At 39.7% G+C, this 19923-nt stretch overlaps 1 protein-coding gene across 1 annotated transcript in view; it reads left to right on the forward strand.

Moving 5' to 3' along the window:
- PHF20 (PHD finger protein 20) overlaps positions 1–19923 on the forward strand; it is a 147862-nt gene that overhangs the window by 89950 nt on the left and 37989 nt on the right. The window contains exon 10 of the mRNA XM_059406916.1: positions 17845–18123. Coding sequence (XP_059262899.1) covers positions 17845–18123 — 279 coding nt within the window. The remainder of the gene's footprint in view (positions 1–17844; positions 18124–19923) is intronic.

Genomic DNA, 19923 nt, shown 5'->3' on the forward strand with positions numbered 1-19923 from the left:
AGGGTGATGTTAAATGAGACATCACTTGAAATTGGTAATGAACTAACTGTTCCTACATCACTGGGAAATATGCTATGCAGGTAAGAGAAGTGAGGAGACCAGGCCAGAGGCTATATCCAGTGCCTGATATTTATTTATTTATTTATTTATTTATTTACTTACTTACTTACTTACTTACTTTTTAAAGATTTATTCACGTATTTGACAGAGAGAGCGCAGGAGAGCGTGCACAAGCAGGGGGAGCAGCAGAGAGAGGGAAAAGCAGGCTCGCCACAGTGCAGGGAGCCTGATGGGGGCTCGATCCCAGGACCCTGGTGCCCTACCTAGGTGCCCCCTCCACTGCTTGTTTTAAAGTTTACATATTTTGTGGGGTTTTAAGTTCTTTCCAAAATACACACACATACAATTTCTGTCTTCTCAGTTAGTTAAGCTGTGTCTTTGGTTTGTGGAGAGGATGGAAATAAGGTAAAATGAGGGTACGACAGATGAGCTTTGGGAAAGGATGATAAGATTTCATGTCTTCTTTTGCTTCTTCAGGTTACACAGAGGATTTTCTGGGGAATAATTTTGAAACCACCGCAGTTAAGTGAAGCACTTGCCCATTTTTCTGAGAGGTTATAGCAGTGGTAGAGGTCAGATTACCTTGAGTTTGAACTAGGAAGAATAAATGCTCTGGGCTATTTGCTTTGATGACTTAGAAGCCAGAGGAGAATACTGTTGAAATTCTGCTACTTGGGTAGGCCATTTGTTTTTGTTATAAAATAAAATTATTACTGAAGATGTCCTTAGAAGTTCAGAGATCTCAAATTATTCTCTAAATCTGGGCCCAACCTATTTGGTCATTCAGAGGTTACCAGAGCTTTTGAAAATGGGCTGTATTCCATTCATTTGTTTTTGTCAACAAATATTTAGTGCTTTCTAAGTGTCAGACTATTCTCTCTCATTTGTGAATGTTCTACATGAACCACAGAAAAAGTAAGAGAGAAGACCTAAGAGAGGCACAGCAATTTTTTTCAGCTTTTTTTTTTTTTTTTAAACTATGTACCTGTTTGAAATGGGACACTTCGCTGTGTGGTTTAGGTCAGTGATTCTAACCCATAGAGTCTTGATATGTTGTCAGTTATAAAATGAATAGGAAGTTATCTGTCAATAAAATACTGAATGTTTACAAATGATTTACTTGTAAATTAATCAGGTATGTTTTAGAGTAATGCCTATGATAGTTTTTGCAAATGATTTATTTTAAGAATGAATCAGGTCCATTTTTGTGTAATGCCTACAGTAGTTTAGCCTTCATGTACTTGTGTTCTCTGTTTTCTTAAGTAGAGGAGTCATAGGGTTATAGTCATTATAGTTTGGGAAGTTGTAAGTGTCTATGGTTTGCCATCAGACGTGTACTGGTGGAGAATTGCTTGAGAATTCGTTGTTCTAGGGTTAGAGAAATGAATGAGACATCTGGTCAATGCTCTACATCTTTCTGTCTAGGGGAATTGATAAGACTGCAGTTGTCTCTAATATAAAAGTAATACATGCTTTAAACTATGGGAGAGAATACTGACAGTAATAATGTGTGCCTGCCACATGAAAGTTGAACTCAGGATTCAACTTGTTGAGCCCTTACTATATGCCCATGAGCTCTGTTAACTGTTGAGTATATCATGATACATGGGGCACTCTTGCTTTTAGTGTTCAGTAAGTGGTGTTTGGATCTGACTCTGGAAGAGAGGTGATATTTAGGTTGGTGGTTTGGGGGCAGAGGTGGAAGAAGGTGGTACTTTCACAGGACCTTGAAGGACGAGTAGCAATTAGGCATTTGGAGATGGAAGCGGAGCAACGTCAACAGTGTCATAGTCGCAGAGTCTTTTCTGAGACTGTTAGGTGTGCTTTCTGACTTAATTGCAGGCTTTCTGAACTTGGTTAAGGCTGAGCAGATAAGTTGCTGCCAGACTGAGGTCAGTTGCTTTGAAGAATTGATGGGACTACTGACAGTGCTTCTTCGTTCTCAGATAGCTGCGATACTCCTGAAGTGTTTGCCTGGATCTCTCTGTTGGTAAGGTTGCTTTCCTCCTACCTAGCTGTTATTCTTTGGCCTTAAGGTATTTTAAAGTATTTTTTTCTGAGTTGTTTGAAAATAAATTGCAGACTTCTACTCCTAAATACTTTGGTGTGTATTTCTTACATTTTATTACCATAATATAATTATCAAAATCAGGACCTTATTCAGACTTCAAGGATTTTGTTGGTACCTATTACCTTATTTATGGAAGTGATCTTGTCTTCATTCAGTATACTCTTTTTCGGGAACTTGCTTTTTTATGTTGATAAATTTGAAAAGAAATCCAGAAAGATACAAGAATAATAAAACCAACATTCATGTCTCCCACTGCCCAGAACTGTTGGTATTTGTTCATGCATGCTACAGGTCCTTACATCGGCCTGAGGTGGCCCTGCTTATTTGGGCCACTTGTTACCTCACTCTTTCCTTGCTGCCCACTCTACTCCAGCCACATGGCCTCCTTGCTACCCTGCAGACACAGCAGGTATGCTCTTACCTGTCAGCTTGCATTGGCAAATGCACTTTTATTGAATACCTTTTATACCTGACCAGAGCAAATAGATCCATTGGAAGACTTGTTTCTTTATTTCTTCTTCTTATTTTTTTTTAATATTTTATTTATTTATTTGACAGAGATCACAAGTAGGCAGAGAGGCAGACAGAGAGAGGGGGAAGTAGGCTCCCTGCTGAGCAGAGAGCCTGATGTGGGGCTCAATCCCAGGACCCCGGAATCACATCCTGAGCTGAAGGCAGAGGCTTAACCCACTGAGCCACCCAGGCGCCCCAGAAGACTTATTTCTTAAGTAGTGGGTAATATTTAATTAATCAGGTCATTCTTTCAATTACTTCAAGTAACTCAGGTCAATTCAATTACTTGAACATTTCTTATGTACCAAAACTTTGAGGGGAAGAAAGGAAAGCTGGAAAAGGTTAGGAAAACACAGAAAGTTGCATAACTGATCCCTTTGACCTCAGGGAATGGATTAGTTGTTAGAATGGATTGTTTTGGACACTTCCAGTTGATAAATGGGAGAATTGCATTATTGATTGATAGCCCAGCTGAACTGTTTCTAGATTTGCCATAATGTCAACAACTCTTTTCAACACAAAATATCAAGTAACTCCTTGTTTTTTGATGCAGTAATTCTTTTTTCTAAGATTACTGTTGGATATGGGGATTAAAAAAACATGTATGATCAAATAAAGAATCTGTTTTGAAAGTTAATGTGAAAAAGTATTTTAGTATTTTTAAAAGATGTTTAAAGTTATATTACTTAAGTTACTCAATTTTTTTTTCATGGAAAAACATAACATGGCAGGAACTTAAGGTTGTCCCAGACTGTGTGGACTTAGTATCATTATTTTTGAGCAATAAGGAAACAACAATGAAAGGTTTTTCTTAAACTTTGATTTTTAAAGTAAAATACAATTTCTTACAATCTGAACACTAAAGTATACTAATTATTTATAAGTATTCTTTTTTTTTTTTTAAAGATTTATTTATTTATTTTAGAGACCAAGTGGTTGTGGGAAGGAGCAGAGGGGGAGAGAGAATCCTGAAGCAGACTTCCTGCTGAGTGTGAAGCCCACCAGGACTTTATCTCAGGACCCTAAGATCATGACGTGAGCCAAAATCAATGGTCAGCCACCTAACCAACTGAGCCAGCCAGGCGCCCCAATGAGTATTAGTTCTTGATGAATTTTTATAACTGAATTAAGTTAGCTGGGACCTCTATTTAAAAAATTATTTTATGGGGGCCCCTGGTTGGTTCAGTTGGTAGAGCATGTGATTCTTGGTCTCAGGGTTGTAAGTTTGAGCCCCTTGTTGGGTGTAGAGATTCCTTAAAAATAAAATCTTTTTTGGGGGGCGCCTGGGTGGCTCAGTGGGTTGAGCCGCTGCCTTCGGCTCAGGTCATGATCTCGGGGTCCTGGGATCGAGCTCCACATCGGGCTCTCTGCTCAGCAGGGAGCTTGCTTCCCTCTCTCTCTCTCTGCCTGCCTCTCTGTCTACTCGTGATTTCTCTCTGTCAAATAAATAAATAAAAATCTTTAAAAAAAAAATAAAAAAAATAAAATCTTTTTTTTAAAAGATTTTATTTATTTATTTCACAGAGAGAGATCACAAGTAGGCAGGGCGGTGGGGGAAGCAGGCTCCTCGCTGAGCAGAGAGCCTGATGCAGGGCTCAATCCCAGGATCCCCTGAGATCATGACCCGAGCCGAAGGCAGCAGCTTAACCCACTGAGCTACTCGGGCGCCCCTAAAAATAAAATCTTAAAAAAAATTACTTTATCGAGTTATTTTGCTGAATATTTTCCTCTCCTAAATTTCAAAACCAGTACATGCCAGGAAAAATTAAAACCATGTAAAAGAAAATAAAAAGTGAAATATCCTTCCATATATAGATAGCATTCTCACTCTTGAAGGAGCTGTGGTCCAGTTTGGTGTATAGCCTTCCATCCTTCCAGACATGGTTCTAGAATATACACAAACATACATATATAGATATAACTTCAAAAAACGCAGTAATGGGGTGCCTGGGTGGCTCAATCATTAAGCGTCTGCCTTCAGTTCAGGTCATGATCCCAGGGTCCTGGGTTTGAGCCCCACATCATGCTTCTTGCTCAGCGGGAAGCCTGCTTCTCCCTCTCCTACTCCCCCTGCTTGTGTTCTCTCTCTCCCTCTCCGTCAAATAAATAAATAAATAAATCTTTAAAAACAACAACAACAACAAAACACAAAAACACAGTAATAGAATCATATTCTTACATTATTCAGTGGGTTATAATTTTCATTTATGGTATTTTTCCGCATTGGTTCCTATATCCTTTCTGAAAAATTCTTGTTATTTCTAATTTTTCACTCTTCTGTTTTATAGGCAAAGAGCCTAATATTTGGCAAAAAGGACTTAACATAGTCTCACACTTCTTACTGGCTGGTGATATAGGATCTCTGACTTCCATCTTCCAACTGAGTGCCTAAAGCCATCTGATGACATTTTGGGTGCTAATATAAATTGAGACATGAACACAATATGTCTGTTGTGTTCTAGGGAACAGAATTCCCACAGCTCTTGAGGGCACTTATTAAAGCATTGTGTATACTCTGAGTAAGAGGCTAAGTAGGGTGGCCAGGTTTGAAGAGGAGTGTGTGGTATAAGTGATGTCAGTACTCCAGACAGGGTGGTGCCCTTGGAATTCTTTAATTTGAGGGAGGAAGATGTGTTGATCTGGAAACAGAATGATGTTTCTGGTATTTCTTTTGGAACATGGGGTTAGTGGTGAGTACAGGGTGATCTAGAAAGATGGCTGGGAGAGAGATTGTTTTGTTGAGGATTCATTCAGCAGGAATGTATTATGTAAGTAAGCAGGAAGGAGGGCGGTATCATCATCAGGAACATCCAGCAGGGTCCCTGGAGGCCAGGATGCTGTCGCATTAGTCACTATTTAGTGATTGCTGTCCTGAGCTGGTACCAGTCTTGGCATTTCTAACCTGGGATGGAGTCCCAATCCAGGAAATTTGTGTGAAGAAAGCTCTTGACCGCAGAAGGAGGAGGAGCCTGGGAAGTCGGTGCCATCTAGTCCTGAGCAAAAGAGAGGTGTTAGCCATAGCTCTGGCGTTTGGAGCAGCTCTGCCATCTTGTGGAATAAATGCTTAATGATTTTTGTGAGGACTGAGTGCAGAGGTTTGCAAGGAAAGCCTTGCCAGGGTTGTTTTCCTCCCACTTAGCTGTTCTGTGGCCTCGAAGTTTTTTTGCATATTTTTTTTTCTGCACATATTAAAAAAAAATTTTTTTTTAAATAAGTAAGTTCTACCCCCAGTGCAGGACTTAAACTCACAACTTCCAAGATCAAGAATCACACAGTCTGGTTTCTAAGCCAGCCAGGGACCCCTCTGCATGCATGCATGTATATATATATATTTTTTTTTTTTTTAAAGATTTTATTTATTTATTTGACAGACAGAGATCACAGGTAGGCAGAGAAGCAGGCAGAGGGAGAGGAGGAAGCAGGCTCCCCGCGGAGCAGAGAGCCCGATGCGGAGCCTGATCCCCGAACCCCGGGATCATGACCTGAGCCTAAGACAGAGGCTTTAACCCACTGAGCCACCCAGGCGCCCCTGCATATTTTTTTTTTAATAAGTTTTAAGACTGAAATTACAAAAAGTTAGAAAAGTAGTACAAAGAATTCCTATGTATCTTCAGTCACATTCCCCCACTAGCTTGCAGTTTGCCATGTTTGCTTTATTATTATTTTTTTTTAATGATTTTTTTTAAAAAAGCAGGCTCCATGCTGGGCAAAGCTTTGAACTCAAAACCCTGAGATCAAGACCTGAGCTAAGGTTGAGATGGATGCTTAACTGACTGAGCCACCCAAGTGCCACCCCGTCACTTCTTTTTTTTTTTAAAGATTTTATTTATTTATTTGACAGAGATCACAAGTAGGCAGAGAGGCAGGCAGAGAGAGAGAGAGAGGAGGAAACAGGCTCCCTGCTGAGCAGAGAGCCCGATGCGGGACTCGATCCCAGGACCCTGAGATCATGACCTGAGCCGAAGGCAGTGACTTAACCCACTGAGCCACCCAGGCGCCCCACTTCTTTTTTTTTTAAACCTGTTTTTTTCTTCTCTATTTTTCTTTTCTTTTCTTTTTTTTTTTTTTTAAAGATTTTATTTATTTATTTGACAGAGATCACAAGTAGGCAGAGAGGCAGGCAGGGGGGTGGGGAGCAGGCTCCCTGCTCAGCAGAGAGCCTGATGTGGGGCTCGATCCCAGGACCCTAAGACCATGACCTGAGCTGAAGGTAGAGGCTTTAACCCACTGAGCCACCCAGGCGCCCCATCCTTCTCTATTTTTAATATTTTATTTATTTGACAGAAAGAGAGAGAATGCACAAGCAGGGGTGCCGGAGGCAGAGGGAGAAGCAGGCTCACCTCTGAGCAGGGAGCCTGCTATGGGACTCTATCCCACGGCCCTGGGAACATTACCTGAGCTGAAGGCAGATGCTTAACTGACTGAGCCACCCAGGCATCCCTATTGCCTCTTTAAAAAAGTATTATTTCTGAATTATTTGGCATAAGTTGCAGAACTTTACCATAAACATTTCAGTGCATATTTCCTAAAAACAAGGACATTCTCTTATATTACTACAATATGATTACAAAATCAGGACCTTATTCTGACTTTCTCAGTTGATCTAATAATGTCCTTTATAGCAAAAGTAGGAAAAATATTTTTTCCTGGTCAGGATCCAATCCAGGGTGACACATTGGATTTCATTGTTTGTTTCTTTAGTTTCCTTTCATCTGAAATAATTCTTCAGTCTTTCTTCAAGGTCTTTCATGACCTTGACATTTCTGAAGGATGTGATGTCTCTCAGTTTGGTGTTTTCTGATGTATCCTCATGAGTAGATTTATGTTAATAACTTTTAGTAGATGTACCATATAGGCAACACGTTCTTTTTAAGTGCATTCTGTCAAAAGGCACATGATGTCTTTTTGTTCCATTTATCAGTGATGTTAATGATCACTTAGCTAAGGTAGTTATCTGTTCTGTAAAGCTATTATTTTTCCCTTTATAACTAATAAATTTCTTGTAAGAGGATACTTTGAGGCTATGTAAATATTTTGTTTCTCCATGAAACATTCACTTACTATTTTAGCATCTTTTGGTATTTCTTGTCTGAAACAGGTTTTACTCTGATGACTGCCAAATAGTGATTTCTTTCTTTTTTTTATTTTTAAAGATTATTCTGTATTTACTTGACAGACAGAGGTCACACGTAGGCAGAGAGGCAGGCAGAGAGTGAGGGAGGAAGCAGGCTCCTTGCTGAGCAGAGAGCCCAATGCGGGGCTCCATTCCAGGGCACTGAGATCATGACCTGAGCTGAAGGCAGAGGCCCAACCCACTGAGCCACACAGGTGCCCCCAAATAGTGATTTCTAACTTTAATAATTTCTTTTATATTTTATTAGTTTATATTATAAGGAAGAGATTTCCCGTCTTTCTTTTTTTATGTGTATCTGCATGGATTCATGGATTCTTGCTTTGTTCTATGAGTTATAATCTGTGTTTGTCATTTTTTTCTTTTTAAAAGATTATTTGAGAGAGGGAGAGAGAGAGCATGAGCAAGCAGAGGGGCAGAGTGAAAGAGAATATCAAGTAAACATACTGCTGAGCACGGAGCCCAGTGTGGGTCTCTTATCTCATGACCCTGAGATCATGACCTGAGCCAAAGTCAAGAGTTGAATGCTTAACCAAATGAGCCAGAGAGGTGCCTGATGTGTATATGGTTATTTATTTAAATACCCACGTTGTCCCAGATTTAGCCAGTGAGAACCTTTCAGACTGGTTCCTGTATCTTCTTCATTCTATGAGCATTTCCTTATATATATATATATTTTAAAGATTTTATTTACTTACTTAAAGAGATTTATTTATTTAATTTTTAAAAAAAGATATTGTATATTCATTTAAGAGAGGGAGCTGGGGGTGGGCAGAGGGAGAGGTAGAAGCAAACTCCCCGCTGAGTAGGGAGTCCGACACAAGACTTGATCCAAGGACCCTGGGATCATGACCCAAGCAAGCTGAAGGCAGATGCTTAACCAACTGAGCCACCCAGGCACCCCTAAAGATTTTATTTTTTATTTTTATTTATTTATTTATTCTTTTTTTTTTTTAAGATTTTATTTATTTATTTGACAGACAGAGATCACAAGTAGGCAGGGAGGCAGGCAGAGAGAGAGGAGGAAGCAGGCTCTCCGAGGAGCAGAGAGCCCGATGCAGGGCTCGATCCCAGAACTCTGGAATCATGACCTGAGCCGAAGGCAGAGGCTTAACCCACTGAGCCACCCAGGTACCCCAAGATTTTATTTTTAAGTGATTGCTATACCCAATGTGGGATTCAAACTCACAACCCTCAGATCAAAAATTACATGTTGGACCAATTTAACCAGCCAGCCCCACCCTACCCTGCCTCTTCTTCTTTTTTTTCTTAAATGTGAGCACTTCTTTATTTTCTGATTTAACAAGATGTTTCAAGGGGTGCCTGGGTGGCTCAGTCATTAAGTGTCTGCCTTCTGTTCAGGTTATGATCCCAGGGTCCTGGGTTTGAGCCCCACATTGGGCTCCCTGCTCAGTGGGAGGCTTGCTTTTCCCTCTCTGTCTGCAGCTCCCCCTGCTTGTATTCCCTCTCTTGCTATGTCTCGCTCTGTCATATAAATAAATAAAATAAAAAACAAAAACATAAACAAGATGTCTCAACTCATCTTGTACTTACTCATCCTTTCAGCAAGGGATTCAGAACCTTGGATTTCCTCAGGCAGTCCCGATTTCTTATAAGTAAAGAATTGTAATTAGAAACCAAGATATGGGTGCTAGGTATGCTTATTGCTCCTTGGGTATACATAGAAAATATAGAAGTTCCTCTTCCTGCCTGCATTTCTAAACCAAGCCCTTCTCCACTATCAACATCTTGATTTTTGTCTTTCTGGTTTCTTTTCTATGCATCTAAGAAAAAAAAAATTACTTACTTTTTAAAAAATAATCTCTGCCCCCAGTGTGGGGCTTGAACACCTGATCCTAAGATCAGGAATTGCTCCTCTGACTGAGCCAGTCAGGCATCCCCCTTTCTATGTATTTTTATATTATCTTTTTTTCCCTACCTGTAACCATACATGGGGTCATATACTATGGTATGGACTAGGCAACTTCCTGTTTTCGCTTAGTCTGTCTTGAGATTATCAAGACAATCAATATATATTCTTTTAAATAGCTGATTAGAATTACATATGTAGACTTGCCATAATTTATTTAACTGTTCCTCTACCTAAGAACATTTTTTAAAAATTTGATGTATTTGACCAGACTTGCTGTGAACATTTAAATCCATTTATGTTTGTTTTTGATTGCCTTTTGTTGCTTCAGAGCTGATAAAGTTATTTATTCACAGACCTGAAAAATGTACCCATTATAGTATTGGAAGTGCATGTCAGAAAAGTGTTAAACTACTGGGATCACATGGTGTCATTGCTGACAAGAATACCAGCTGTGTTAGGGGGTGGTGCTGAGGGCCCATACCTCAGACAATGGGAAGTAGTCCTTATCTTCTGGCTGGAGAAGTGGCAAATAACAGGATCCAGGAGCTCATCTGAAGTCCCAACGATGAGGTGCATCAGGAGATCATTTGTGCCAGGAGTTGACAGGCATTTGGTCCCTGAGAGCCACGGCCATCTGGGCAACCTCCTGCACGTGAAGTGGGCTGAGTTTGGATAGAAGTGAACATCTGGCCAAGCCATGGAAGAATGGCAGGAGAGGGCAAAGCCTGAGCAGAGGTGTGAGCTATGAGAGCATGAAGCAGTTTGGTGGGCCCGTAGTCAGGGAGCTGCTGAGGCCTCATTGTGGAGTAATGGGAGATGATTTTGGAAAGCAAGGGGGTACTTAGATTGAGAAGGGCTTGGAATACTGGGATATGGTCAATGAGACTAAATATCACAGTCATAATCCTCTGTGAGGTTTGAGGTTCTGGTCATGGGTATTTAAAAAAGGGTTAAATAGGGTATTATTTCTAAGCCATGTTTCAGAAAACATAGTTTAAAAAGTTCTTTTAGTATAAAGTTAACGTATGTTTATCATAAAAGGGAAAGTATAACAACAATACCCAAGTATATAGAAAACGAGAGGGTTCTGATCTTGCTATTATCTACTGCTATGTAACAATATTACACAAACATAGTGGCTTAGAACAGCACATTTGTTTTCTGATAGTTTCTGTGCACGAGGAATTCAGGCTGAACTTACCTGGGTCTGGCAGGACTTCAGGCAAGGAGGGCTGTGTTCTCATCTGAAAACTCTGCTGGGGAAAGATTTGCTTTCTGACCCACATGGCAGAAAGCATTCAGTTCCTTTCATGCTGTCAGCATTCAGTTCCTTTCATGCTGTCAGCATTCAGTTCCTTTCATGCTGTCAGGTTCAGGGCCATGGTTCTTGTTGGTACTCTCAGATTCTTGTCCTATGGGCTTTTTCATAGAGTAGCCCCCAGTGTAGCAGCATGTTTCATCAAGCCTTTAGAGGAGAAGATGTGCTAGTAAGGTAGATGTTAAATAATATAATCACAAAAGTTTTTTTCAAGAAAGGTAACATACTGTCGTCTTTGTTCATTCCAGTAGAGGCAAGTTATAAGTCCTGCCTATTCTCAGGGGGGAGGGGTTTACACATAGATGTGAATACCAGGAGGTAGGGATTATTAGGAGATATTTTATAATTTATTTTCCTCCATTCTCCTCTCAAAAGTAAAGAAGACATTCTTAGAGTTACTATTCTACTTTTTTTTTAATTTAAAGATTTTTATTTATTTATTTGTCAGAGAGAGAGAGAGAGCAAGTGAGCACATAAGCAAGGGGAGAGGCAGCCAGGGAGAAGCAGGCTCTCTGCTTGGGACTTGATCCCAGGGATCCTGGGATTATGACCTGAGCTGAAGGCAGCTGCTTAACCAGCTCAGCCACTCAGGTGTCCCTAGAGTTATTATTCTTAAAAGCAAATTCAAATTCTGTCGACCATTTTTCTCTGTATATGTTAATGTACAGTAGTAATTTTGGGAGAGGCAAAAACAAAGGGTGACACTTGAGATTTTGGCCTCAGAGCCCAGGAGAGATTTCTGTGCTTTGCCTTGATTCCTCCAAACAAAAATCTGTTAAACCTGAGGAAAAGCACAGAACAGTTTATTTATTTATTTGACACACAGAGAGAGAGATCATAAGTAGACAGAGAGCCAGGCAGAGAAAGAGGAGGATGCAGGCTCCCTGCTGAGCAGAGAGCCTGATGTGGGCCTCCATCCCAGGACCCTGGGATCATGACTTGAGCTGAAGGCAGAGGCTTAACCCACTGAGCCACCCAGGTGCCCTGAGCACAGAGCATTTATGTGAGAACACCACTAACAACTTGCAGGAACCAATAACTTGGTTCCAGTAATTTACTTTCTACCCAAAGGGTAATTTGATTTATCTTAGCTTTTGAACCAGGCTCCCTTGAGGATTTAATTTTCATATTTTCTGCCTTCTGTGTTCTAGTAACTGCTGCCTTGTTGACAACAGATGGATGATGTCACTTAGCTGGCTGGTGCCATCAGTGACATATGATCCAGATAGACTCCCACTGGGAAGTATTCACCTGTGTGAGACCTGGCCACTCTGCAGACTGTGTGTGGCCCAGTGGGCCCTTTGGGTAGCCAGCAGCTCTCCTAGTTTTTGACCATGCTTTTAGCACCATATCTTTTTTTTTTTTTTTAAGATTTTATTTATTTTTTGACAGAGAGCGAGAGGGGGAGCACAAACAAGGTGAGTGGGAGAGGGAGAAGCAGGCTCCACCAAGCAGGGAGTCTGATGCAGGGTTTGATCCCAGGACCTCAGGATCATGACCTGAGCCGAAGGCAGACACTTAATGACTAAACCACCCAGGCACCCCAGCACCATGTTTTTTTCGCCACACGAACACTGTTCTAGTGAGTAGTATAATATAGAAACATAAAAGCACTGTATTCTTTCTGTTGTAAAGATAATATGGCTGTTATACCTTTTTAGAAAGCATGGAAGAGTAGAAAACAGTTGTTTTTCTTTCTACTTGAAGTCTCATAACCAAAGGATTGCCCATTATTTTTACTACTGTATTGTATATATTCTAGTAATTTTTTAAAAAAGGTTTTTATTTATTTATTTGACAGAGAGATCACAAATAGGCAGAGAGGCAGGCAGAGAGAGAGGCGGAAGCAGGCTCCCTGCTGAGCAGAGAGCCTGACGCAGGGCTTAATCCCATGACCTGAGCCGAAGGCAGAGGCTCAACCCACCGAGCCACCCAGGCGCCACAGTACATAATTTCTAAAATCATAATATTTCTCTTGTGGGTTTTCTTTGGTATAATTATGCTGTGCATATTCTATTTTTATTTTTTTCAAAGATTTTTTTTATTTGAGAGGGAGCAAGTGAGAGAACACAAGCAAGGGGAGTGGCAGAGGAAGAGGGAAAATCAGGCTTTCCCCTGAGCAGGGAGCTCGAGGCCAGGCTGGGTCCCAGAACCCCCAGATCATTATCTAAGCTGAAGGCAGATGCTCAACTGACTGAGCCACCCAGGTGCCCCCATATTCTATTTTTAAATTCTTTGAAAATGTAAAATATTTTGCTGGTTACATCATTTTTTATTGTCCCTATTGTGCTTTTATTACCAAACTTGAGTGTTTGATTATTAAAGTGGACAATTAGATGTTAAAATTTTTCAGGTTGTGTCACTGATAGAGGGACCTATGGCTGGGATTTTGTACAACTTTGATTTTTTAAACAAACAACCATGCAGTCAGTGACAATCATGATGACAACTAATACTCAAGTAACTTGCTGTAGTTAATAATGGGTTTTCTCTTCTGTTACCTCAAGGAAACATGTTAGAGTCTTGTGAAATAAGTACTTTTCCTCCCATTTGGTGAGGATATAGTCTTGGAGAGGCCAGCTTTCTTGTTTAATGTTGCAATACACCAAGGTAAGTATCATAGAAGTAAAGAATGGAACGTGTCCCCCATTTCAGCATTTCAGAATAATGAGCAGAACGAACTGTAAGACATAGAAAGAGATAGATACTGTAAGATTTATTTTACATGAAGTCCTTAATGAGAATTCAAAGAAGACAGGTAGATTCTTTTTTTTTTTTTTTTTTAGGTTTTATTTATTTATTAGAGAGTGTCCATGAGTGGGGGGAGGGAAAGGCAGAGGGAGAAGCAGATCCCCACTGAGCTGGGAGCCTGATGTGGGGCTCGATCCTAGGACCCTGGGATCATGACCTGAGCCAAAGGCAGATGCTTAAACCTAGTAAGCCACCTAGTAAGCTTGTCTTGGCCATCTTTATACAAAATCTAAGATAAAATGATGAAGTCTGGAAAATACCACTTTTTTATTTCTCCTAAAATTAGTTGGGTTAAAACTAGTACCAGGTTTTTGCAAGGTCTTCTTGAAGAAGGAAGCAATTACTTAAGTCTTGGGATGTTTATAGTTTTTGCTGTTGTTTCATTCTAATTTAATATGTCCCGAATAGTTTATCATCGCTAAAAAGTTAGCCTAAACATTATTTTATTACTATATAACATTTTTATTGACAGTTTGGTGGATCCAAAATTATAGTTAATTGTGTAATACAACCGATTTTGACAAAGGTTATTTTCCATAACTGATTCATACCCTATTGGCTGCTTTTCTCAACCTGGTGCTTATGTTGTTTTTCCTGACAGTGCAAGGCAGATTATTGACAGGCTGAATTGGAATGGTTTGTATATCAACAGTTTATACTCACTGAGTTCAGTTTATGAGGGAATCTGACTTATCAAACTTCTGTGGTCAAATATTCATAATTCTCAAATCATTCTTCTTTAAATAGTTATTCCTTTGGGCAAAACCAGTGACTCATTTTGTTTCATTGATGTTGCCATTTTGAAAAGAGCTCTTGATTTGGTCAGGGGCTTTGTGATAGTGAATTCTGGCAGTGTCTTCTCTTCTGGGGGGTTTCTCTGTTTACTTGAGCTGCTGTGATACTATTCCCATGTCTTAGAGGCAGGTGGCCCACCTAAGTGCCATGCTTGTTTACCTTTGGAGGTCCAACTGTTCTTGCCTTCTGCTTGGCTGTGAGGAACCAAGGGTTTTATTTCTGGGGATGAAGAGTTTTTACGCTGCCACACTAAACTTACTTCCTTTTGAGAACTGGATTGATAGACTATCTGTCTTCATCCATTCAAGCTGCTGTAACAGAATACAGGTGGCTTGTAAACAATAATGTTTATATCTCACAGTTGAGGAGCCTGGGAAGTCCACGATCAAGGCACCAGCAGATTCATTGTCTAGTAAAAAGCCTGCTTCCTAGTTAGAAAGCAGCAGTCTTCTCTCTATGTCACCATGTGGCAGAAGGGAAAAGGGAACTCTCTGGGGTCTCTTTTATAAGGTTACTAGTCCCGTTCATGTGGGCTCTGTTGTCATGGCCTAATCAGCTCCCAAAGGCCCCACCTCCAAAAACCAACATATTGGGGATTAGGTTTTTACATATTAATTTTGGGGATCTATAGCACTGTCAGACCAAGTGCATCTTTATTTCAGCAGATAGTTTGAGCACATCTTTCTTGAAATCTCTGTCTGAATCAGTAGGAGATAGATGCATAAGTGTATTGGGAATCTGCATAGATGAAATTGAACTGGCTCAGGCAGTTCTACCTGAGAGAGTGTAGATTCATTGCTTGGTGTGAGCCTGGAGACTGTCCTCAGCTCTGTCCCACTGGATCTTTATCAACAACTTAGATAAAGATGTGAATATATAGAATTACAGAATCAAGAGTTAAAAACTTCTTGCACTAAAATAATCTCATGGAGTTTGTTAGGGATAAATATGTAACTTCCAGTATGTAGTTTGACAAAACTGTTTGGGGAAAATGGAAATGTACTTTAATTCACATTTTTAAAAGGCAAAAAAAAAAAAAAGAAAAAAAAAGTTCAGGATTTTGTTGGACTAAGCTGGTACTTTCCAGCACCCTATAATGTGTTTATTTAAAAAATGTAGTGAATTTATAAAACCCTTTGGCTGCATTAGTAAAAGTATGATGTTTTAAAAGGTGGGGGTAATAATCCTATTGAGTGGCCATATTAGGAATCTTGTGGTTGGTTTGGATTTCACATTTTTTAGAAGAATGCAGAAAAGACAGTGCTTATAGAGTTACATGTCTGCAGCCAGAGCTTATGAGGACTGGTTGAAGGAATGTTTCAGTGTGGTTGATAATTATAATAGCCACATTCCATAAAGGACATAAGCCTGTTTTTCAAGATGTATTTAATATTTGAAATGAACAGCTTTGTGCCAGGCGCATACATTATAGCCTTCTCTTACCTCTTTAAAATAGGTTGTATTTATTCTCTTTTATAGATACTGATTGAGAATAGTTTAGAAAATATGCACAACTTATATATACGGCTAAGAAAGGTAGAGCTGGTATTTAAAGTTGAGCTGATTCCATTATACCATACTACTTTTTTAAAAGATTGATTGATTTATTTATTTTAGAGAGGGGGAGAGGAAGCCTGAGCTAGAAGAAGGTTAGAGGCAGAGGGAGAGAGAGAATCTCAAACAGATTGCACTGATCACAGAACCCAACATAGAGCTCAATCTCATGACCCCGAGATCATGACCTGAGCGGAAACCAAGAGTCAGATGCTTAACCGACAGAGCCACTCAGCTGTCCCTTGTCTGCAGTGATTTTTGAGACTCACAATGGAAAAAGGAATTATTAGGTTGAACTGTGTGATGTAACTAATGTTTAACCTTCTTAATGTACAAAAAATGGCAAATTCACGTGGTTCAACTTACTAGGCCCAAGAGGAGGAAATCCAGAGAAATCGTTTGTAATTTCTTTTACGAAATAATTTTAGGATATATTGGAGGTTTGAGTTTTGTATATGTGTTGCTGAAGCGAGCACTGGAGGTTAGAGTTTTGAATTTCTCCACTGCCATGCTTTTCCAGTACAACCATTTGTATAAATTCCATTTTATTTCATGTTACTTTTCTTCTCTTAACTGCATCTTATTGATTGGTACCTCTTTATTTTATCTCTCGTTAGAGATAGAAAGTGATTTTAAGGCATTCTGCTTTGGGATGTGTGTGTATCTGTATAATTTTTCACTTGTATAAATTGCCCATATAATGGCATCTGTCACATCATCAGCATAACAACTTCGTAATCATACCCTAGTGCTGATTTTGAAATATAGAATATGATTTAGATGGAGTTAAAAATTTTTTTTTTCTGATGATGGAATGGTATTTGAAAATGTAGTCCTAATATTTACCAGTGGTTCAGTATGCTTTCTGCTTCTAATGGAAATTGTATCACTGCATTAAGGAAAAATTTGGTTCACTCAAGAAAGGTCCACTCCGAATATTCTTGGGTAACCTATTCAAGTAGAGTAGAAGAATTTGAGTTTAACATGATTGCTCTCATTGAGGTGAGGGCATTGTTAAGGCAGTCTTCAATAAACTCTTTCCAAGACACATGCATTCCTTGTGACAGCTCTTATTTTTTTGTCATTGATAACATGATAGACCATTGCCTTCTGGTTTGGGGGGGGGTGGTTTCAAACTTTTTCTGGCTCTTTAAATTTGATTATTGACTTCTGACTCCTTATGCCTTCGGCTCCATTTATTTGGTTGTCATTTTTTCTCTTACTATCTCTGAGTCCCTTTGTTCCAACAAAGTACACAATAGCAAAATGTCAAAAACCTTCGTAACAGTTATGCTGTCTTTGTGTAGAAACCATTGTGAGATCCTTTTGGTTTCATAAAGAGATCCCACCACAATATTCCCTAGTTCTGTCGACACATGCAGGTACCAGGATGGTAATAAGTCTGAATCTGGTCCAACTCATCAGTAGTAAGTGCTGGGATGGGTCCTTGATTTTTTTGTTTTTAAGGGATTTCCCCCCATTCTTTCCCCGTAGTCTATAAACTTGAGAACTTGTATGGCTGCTTAAAAAACAAACAAACAAAAAACATGTTGATCTTTTCTTTCAGAAGATGAATCATGGTTGAGTCTGTATTATTTATCCTGAAGTTGTATCCATTCTCTCCAAACAGTAATCTGGGGAGGTAATGGCTGTCTAATGTCTCCAGCTACATATGCATTCTGCTCTTTCACTTTCTATTGCTATGTGTTAATGCACATGTAATAATAACTAGGTTAAACACAAGGGATCTTTGTTTTTGTTTCTGTTTTATTTTTCAGTAACAAATACTTTTAAGAAAACAGATGATTTTGTGACATGTAAAGCACCAACTGTCGACCTAGATCACAAATTCAGGTGCAAGGTTGTGGATTGTCTAAAATTTTTCCGCAAGGCCAAACTGTTGCATTATCACATGAAGTATTTCCATGGGATGGAGAAGTCACCAGAGCCAGAGGAGAACCCAGGAAAGAGGCATGTCCAAACGAGGGGCTCTTCAGCTTCAGACAAGGCCAACCAGGAGAGCCTGACCAGGAAGCGGGTCTCTGCCAGTTCCCCAAGTAAGTACTTTGGTTCTGTGTTGTATCTGTATTATAGAGGACTCTCTGTTGCTCAGGTCACATTGCTTGCATTTCTGACACAAAAGAAGGCATTAGGTTGGTGTCCAATTGAATTTCAAAGACTGAAAATGACAAGTGATCCTTAGGCATTGCATCATGGGGCTGTGGCGGTCCTGGAAGAAATAGAAATACCTAACTGATAGTCTTACCTTGGCCTCCTGCTCCTCAAGTTACCTTGAGAAGTCACTTAGCTTTTGAGGGCCCTATAATCCTAGTATGAGTGGGAACAGTCAAGGAAATGGAGCTCCTTCAGAAGCTACCAGTGAACTTGAGCTCAGAACAGCAGGAGTACAATCATTCTATCCCCCAAGCCTACCCCATCCCTGCCAGCAGGGCAAAAGAACTGAAACATTGTGGGACTCTCTTGCTGTCTCCAGATTTGAGTTCAATTTCATCTAATCATAACTGAAGATATTTTCTAATAGCACTGTTTATTTTGCATAGAAATGACAATGGTGGTAGTAAGGGAGAAACAAAATCTCATGTTCGTGTTTTATCACAAAAAAACTATTTTGAAAAATTTTTTTTTAAAACTTAAAATCGAAAAATTACATATTTCTGGGGAAATTTTAGAAGACTTTTTTTTTAAGTTATCTCTGTAGCCAGTGTGGGGCTTGAACTCACGGTGCCAAGATTAAGAGTTGCATGGCCTACTGATTGAGCCAGCCAAGCACCTGCAGAGGCATTTTTAATGACTTTTCAGTAAATTCTACAAGCTCTTCAGGTTCTTTTTACCTGAAATTGTAACATCATTATTTATTTTTGGCTTATAACTTCTCCATTAAAATACAGAGGTATTTTTTTTTAATGATTTATTTATTTTGCGGAGGGGAGGGACACAGGGAGAGAACTTTTCACACAAGCTTCATGCTTAGTGAGGAGCCCGATGTAGGACTCCGTTCCAAAACCTGTGAGACCTTGACCTGAGCCAAAATCAAGAGCTGGATGCTTAACCAACTGAGCCACTGAGGCACCCCAAAATACGTAGGTATTAAATGACATATGCAACTCCTAGGACATGTGATAGTGTTTCCAAGAAGGTATGAAATCAGGTTGCAGGACAGTGGGGCAGGCCATGTTAACTAAGGTGATCTCTGACCCTGTAAGAGATCAGTCCTCAGCCATGTTGCAAAGATACAGTGGGGGTTTCTTAGCCATATATGATGTATTATTTATTAGAAATACAATGCAAGCCACATGTAACTTTTTCTAACAGCTACATTTTAATTTTTATTTTTCTAATTTTTATTTAGTTTTTATAAAGATTTTATTTATTCATTTAAGGCTGGGGGAGCACAGAGGGAGAGTGAGAGGGAGAAGCAGACTCCCGCTGAGCAGAGAGCCTGATGTGGGACTTGATCCCAGGACCCCTGATATCATGAAGGCAGATGCTTACCTGAGCCTGAGCCACCCAGGCACCCTAATAGCCAGTTTTTAAAATGTAAAAAGAGGGGCGCCTGGGTGGCTCAGTTGGTTGAGTGACTGCCTTGGGCTCAGGTCATGATCCCAGACTTCCAGGGTCAAGTCCTGCATCAGGCTCCCAGCTCCTTGGGGAGTCTGCTTCTCTCTCTGACCTTCTCTTCTCCTCTCTCATGTTCTCTCTCACTCATTCTCTTTCAAATAAATAAATAAAATCTTTTAAAAAAAATGTAAAAAGAAACAGATGAAATTATGTATTTTATTAATTCAGTATATCCAAATATTGTTATATCCAAATATTGTTATTTCAGCATATAAACA

This window comes from Mustela nigripes, chromosome 7, assembly GCF_022355385.1.
Source record: "Mustela nigripes isolate SB6536 chromosome 7, MUSNIG.SB6536, whole genome shotgun sequence".
NCBI lineage: Eukaryota > Metazoa > Chordata > Mammalia > Carnivora > Mustelidae > Mustela > Mustela nigripes.